General features: G+C 48.6%; 1 protein-coding gene across 1 annotated transcript in view; it reads right to left on the reverse strand.

Moving 5' to 3' along the window:
* Positions 1-2500, reverse strand: part of LOC125039914 (succinate--CoA ligase [GDP-forming] subunit beta, mitochondrial-like) — an 11336-nt gene that overhangs the window by 649 nt on the left and 8187 nt on the right. Inside the window, exons 9-10 of the mRNA XM_047634283.1 lie at positions 1062-1190; positions 1-569 (exon numbers count right to left, since the gene is read on the reverse strand). The exon at positions 1-569 is cut by the window's left edge and continues 649 nt beyond it. Coding sequence (XP_047490239.1) covers positions 460-569; positions 1062-1190 — 239 coding nt within the window. The 3' untranslated portion in view covers positions 1-459. The remainder of the gene's footprint in view (positions 570-1061; positions 1191-2500) is intronic.

Below are 2500 nucleotides of genomic sequence, written 5' to 3' on the forward strand. Positions count from 1 at the left end.
GTGTGTTAAATTCCCTTCTAAAAAATATTGTCAGGTTTGCTTAATTTACCTACATGAGTTTGACTCCTAATGTGTTTGAACTTTGGAAGTATAATGCACAGATACATGTGCACGATTTTTGTGCATAAAATGGATAAGTTGCCAAATACATGCACAAGTTTATGCACATACTTTCATTCACCATCAAAATGTTATTTCACTCATTCTCTCTCTCTTTCCTCCTTCATCACTTCCTCACACACCCTTATTTTCACACTGATTCACTCACTCTCTTTCAAGAACTTCCACACCTAGTATCTGCATATTCATATGCATATATAAGGCATTACAACAAATTTCACACACAAAATTGCATCACCTGTTTCCTAACAACTTTCTTAACAATCTTGGACTACAAAACTGGTGTCTGTATCAGATGCCATGGATGATTTTAAGATGCAATTTAGAATGAATTACAATTTAATTGATGGAAGCAACAGCCTTCTTTGCCGCCTCATCTAAGTCACTTGTAGATTCAATGTTGCATCCTGATTCTGCAAGTATGCGTTTGGCCTCGTCTACATTTGTTCCTGAAAAATAGATATATATATTTGCTTAAACCTCTACCATTATATCAAATGAATACAAGCATTGTGGCAGATAGTATTCTAACCTTAATACCACTGAATCAAATGCAAATATAACAGACGACAATATAAAAGTAGCATGTGATATCCAACTTTAAAATTACAATAACACAAGTGATGAAATGGTGTCTAATATCACTAAAACTGCAACTACTATCTACTAATCCTAAAGGTTAACCCAAAACCACCAGTTACCAATGATCCAATTATGAGTACTACCTGTCTAACCTGTTTACCATTTTCCTTGAATTTTGAAAATATTTATTTTGTATCTTATAATAAAAAAAATTTCACCAGATTTCTGTATGAAACACTATTTCTAACATGTCAGAAGATACATTATTTATGCAACACAAGAAGTTACTATCCTTCAAAGCTGGACTGGTTCTGGCTAATGAATTACACAGCCCTAATAAAACCGACTCTGTCACATACCTTCCAGCCTCACAATGAGGGGTATATCAATCTGGGTGTTGCGCAGCACATTGATGAGCCCATTAGCAATGGTGGCTGTGTTGACAATACCCCCAAAAATGTTGATGAAGAGGGCCTTCACTGTTGCATCTGAAGAGTAAATGGGTATCTTAAGCACAAGAAAATCTATATTCAAATATTGCTATTTAGAATTGACAGTTGCTGATAAAGAGTGAGATGCAGAAAGAAGTGAGAGGAGGGAGAGGCGGAGGGACAGGGAGAGGAAGAAGGAGAGAGAGTGGGAGAGAGAGAAACAGAGAGAGAGAGGGAGGAGGAGGAGAGAGAAACAGAGAGAGAGAGGGAGGAGGAGGAGGAGAGAGAGGGAGGAGGAGAGAGGAGAGAGGAGAGAGGAGGAGAGAGGAGGAGAGAGGAGGAGGAGGAGGAGAGAGGAGGGAGGAGAGAGGAGGGAGGAGAGAGGAGGAGGAGGAGGAGGAGGAGGAGAGGGGAGGAGGAGGAGGAGGAGAAGGAGGGATGAGGAGAGCGGAGGAGAGGAGGAGAGGAGGGGAGAGGAGAGAGGAGGAGGGGAGGGGGGAGGAGGGAGGAGGAGATGAGCGAGAGGAGGAGGAGGAGAGAGGAGGAGGAGGAGGGGGGAGGAGAGTGGAGGAGAGAGGAGGAGGAGGAGGAGGGATGAGGAGGGGAGAGGAGGAGGAGGAGGAGGAGGAGGAGGGATGAGAGGAGGAGGAGAGAGGGGGAGGAGGAAGGAAGAGAGGAGGAGGGGATGGAGAGAGGAGGGAGGAGAGAGAGGAGAGAGGAGGAAGGAGGGGGGAGGAGGAGGAGGAGGAGAGAGAGGGAGGAGGAGGAGAGAGGAGTAGAGGAGGGGAGGGGATTGATGGAGGAGGAGGAGGAGAGAGGAGGGAGGAGGAGGATGAGGAGGAAGGAGGAGGAGGAAAGGGGAGAGGAGGGAGGAGGAGGAGAGAGAGGGGGGAGGTGAGGGAGAGAGGAGGAGGAGGAGAGAGGAGGGAGGAGGAATAGGAGGGACGAGGAGAGAGGAGGAGGGAGGAGGAGGAGGAGAGAGGAGGGAGGAGGAGGAGAGAGGAGGGAGGAAAGAAGGAGAGAGGAGGGAGGAGGAGGAGGAGGAGAGAGGAGGAGAGAGGAGGAGGAGGAGGAGAGAGGAGGAGGGGAGGAGAGAGGAGGAGGAGGAGGAGGAGGAGAGAGGAGGAGGAGAGAGGAGAGAGGAGAGAGGAGGGAGGAGGAGGAGGAGGAGAGAGGAGGGAGGAGAGAGAAGGAGGGGGGAGGAGGAGGGAGGAGGAGGAGGAGGAGGGAGGAGGGAGGAGGAGGAGAGAGGAGGGAGGAGGAGGAGAGAGGAGGGAGGAGGAGGAGGAGGGAGGAGGAGGAGGAGGAGGAGGAGGAGGAGGAGGAGGAGGAGGAGAGAGGAGAGAGGAGGGAGGAGGAGAGAGGAG

Source organism: Penaeus chinensis, chromosome 28 (assembly GCF_019202785.1).
Source record: "Penaeus chinensis breed Huanghai No. 1 chromosome 28, ASM1920278v2, whole genome shotgun sequence".
Classification (NCBI taxonomy): domain Eukaryota; kingdom Metazoa; phylum Arthropoda; class Malacostraca; order Decapoda; family Penaeidae; genus Penaeus; species Penaeus chinensis.